General features: G+C 44.4%; 1 protein-coding gene across 2 annotated transcripts in view; it reads right to left on the bottom strand.

Moving 5' to 3' along the window:
• The window catches only part of B4GALT3 (beta-1,4-galactosyltransferase 3), a 14,468-nt gene extending 13,101 nt beyond the window's left edge, over nucleotides 1–1,367 (bottom strand). For both annotated transcript variants that reach the window (XM_009274466.2, XM_019470819.1), the window contains exon 1: nucleotides 825–1,367. In XM_009274466.2, the coding sequence (XP_009272741.1) occupies nucleotides 825–1,062 (238 nt within the window). In that variant the 5' untranslated portion in view covers nucleotides 1,063–1,367. The remainder of the gene's footprint in view (nucleotides 1–824) is intronic.
• Between the last annotated feature and the right edge of the window lie 105 nt (nucleotides 1,368–1,472).

The raw sequence follows: 1,472 nt of genomic DNA, 5'->3' as shown, positions 1-1,472 counted from the left end.
GTGATCTAGCCATAGGTGTGCTTGATTTGTGGAAATTCCACCTTGCACCCAGCACCGCAATAAAGAATGCCTGCTTTCTAAAACTCCAAATTGAGTCTTAGAGAGTTCCTCATCTGCCGACTTACGGTAACATTACTACCAACAAACTTGTTTTATGAGTTTGACTTTGTTTTTACTTAAAGTTTCTCAACTGCTTTAGTAGTGCAGTAGCTGGATTAATGCTGCTTCTAGGATCAGCTCTAATTTGGTCCTAGTGTGAATACAAATTAATCTGTGACCAGACTTTTAAATCTAAAGGAGAAGTTTCTACATCTAAAGGACACATAAATGACAGGCCAAAAAGATCACCATGAAGAGCAAGGTGCCAAGCTACATTCTCATACAAACGATATTTAAAGCCAACAATCAATTTATATTGAACTACAGGCTTGATATAAGGCTGAGACAAAGAACCCAGGAGTTACAGCGAGTTAGAGGTCAAAATTACATGGTTACCAAAGTACAACCGTTGGCACATTTTATACAGGACCACCAAGAAAAAAAGGTGTTACAAACTTGTTATCAACACCATGCACTGTTTTCACTCATGTTCTACAATCTCTATGTAGCCAAATCCTTAATATTGGAATTTTTTAGGTCAGTAAAATACTTTTCCTCGTATAACCAATAAAAATGAGTTAATTAACACCAGAAAGTTTTGTCAGCGTATTACATCAGTATACCACTTTTAAAGCAGAAAAGTTTGAAAAACATACAACTTAAAAAGTGTTCAGCATTATCACGTACCAAAGCAGCTGTTTCAAACACTACCAGTTTATACCTACCAAATATTGGTGACTGCACTGAGCAGTACAGCATAGCTTCTTCACTAGGAGCTTGGGTAAACAAGCTGAGGTTTGTGTACACATCATGAGTTTTCGAGTAATCCAGAATCTGATGCGAGTCTAAAAACCCACGAAACACATTTGAAGGTCCACCTCGGTAGAGTATCAGGATAAATATTGCTTGGAAGACAAACAGAAACAGCAGAAAACAAGGATTTTCGACACGAGAGAGGGACATAGTTTTTAGCCCATGCTCTGGAATCAGACCGGTGAAGAGTTTTAACTGCCTTCCACGAGCTGCCGTTCTACCTTCAGGGCTACATCGCTATGCACGGAAGACCTCCTCCTCCTCCTCCTCCTCTTCAAACTTTCTGAGGCGGCAGCCTGCTCTTCTAGCACAGCTTCGTCAGGACGCTTTGAGCCAAACCACCCCTCTCCGCTACAAGCTCTGCAAGCCGGACTGAAGGAGAGAAAAAGCCGTTCGAGCCCACGCAGAGCGTGAGAGCCACGGGGCAGCGGCACCCGAGCTCGGCAGGCAGCAGCACAGGCGCAGCGGCCGCCCTCCCACGCCCTTACGCCTACCCCCGCGGGACAAGCTCTCTGAGGCACAGGCAACCGCGGGAAGCACGCCACGGCGACTCCGGGAGA

Source organism: Aptenodytes forsteri, unplaced genomic scaffold, assembly GCF_000699145.1.
Source record: "Aptenodytes forsteri isolate BGI_AS27 unplaced genomic scaffold, ASM69914v1 Scaffold379, whole genome shotgun sequence".
Taxonomy (NCBI): Eukaryota; Metazoa; Chordata; class Aves; order Sphenisciformes; family Spheniscidae; genus Aptenodytes; species Aptenodytes forsteri.
This window is presented reverse-complemented; position numbering and strand designations above follow the sequence as displayed.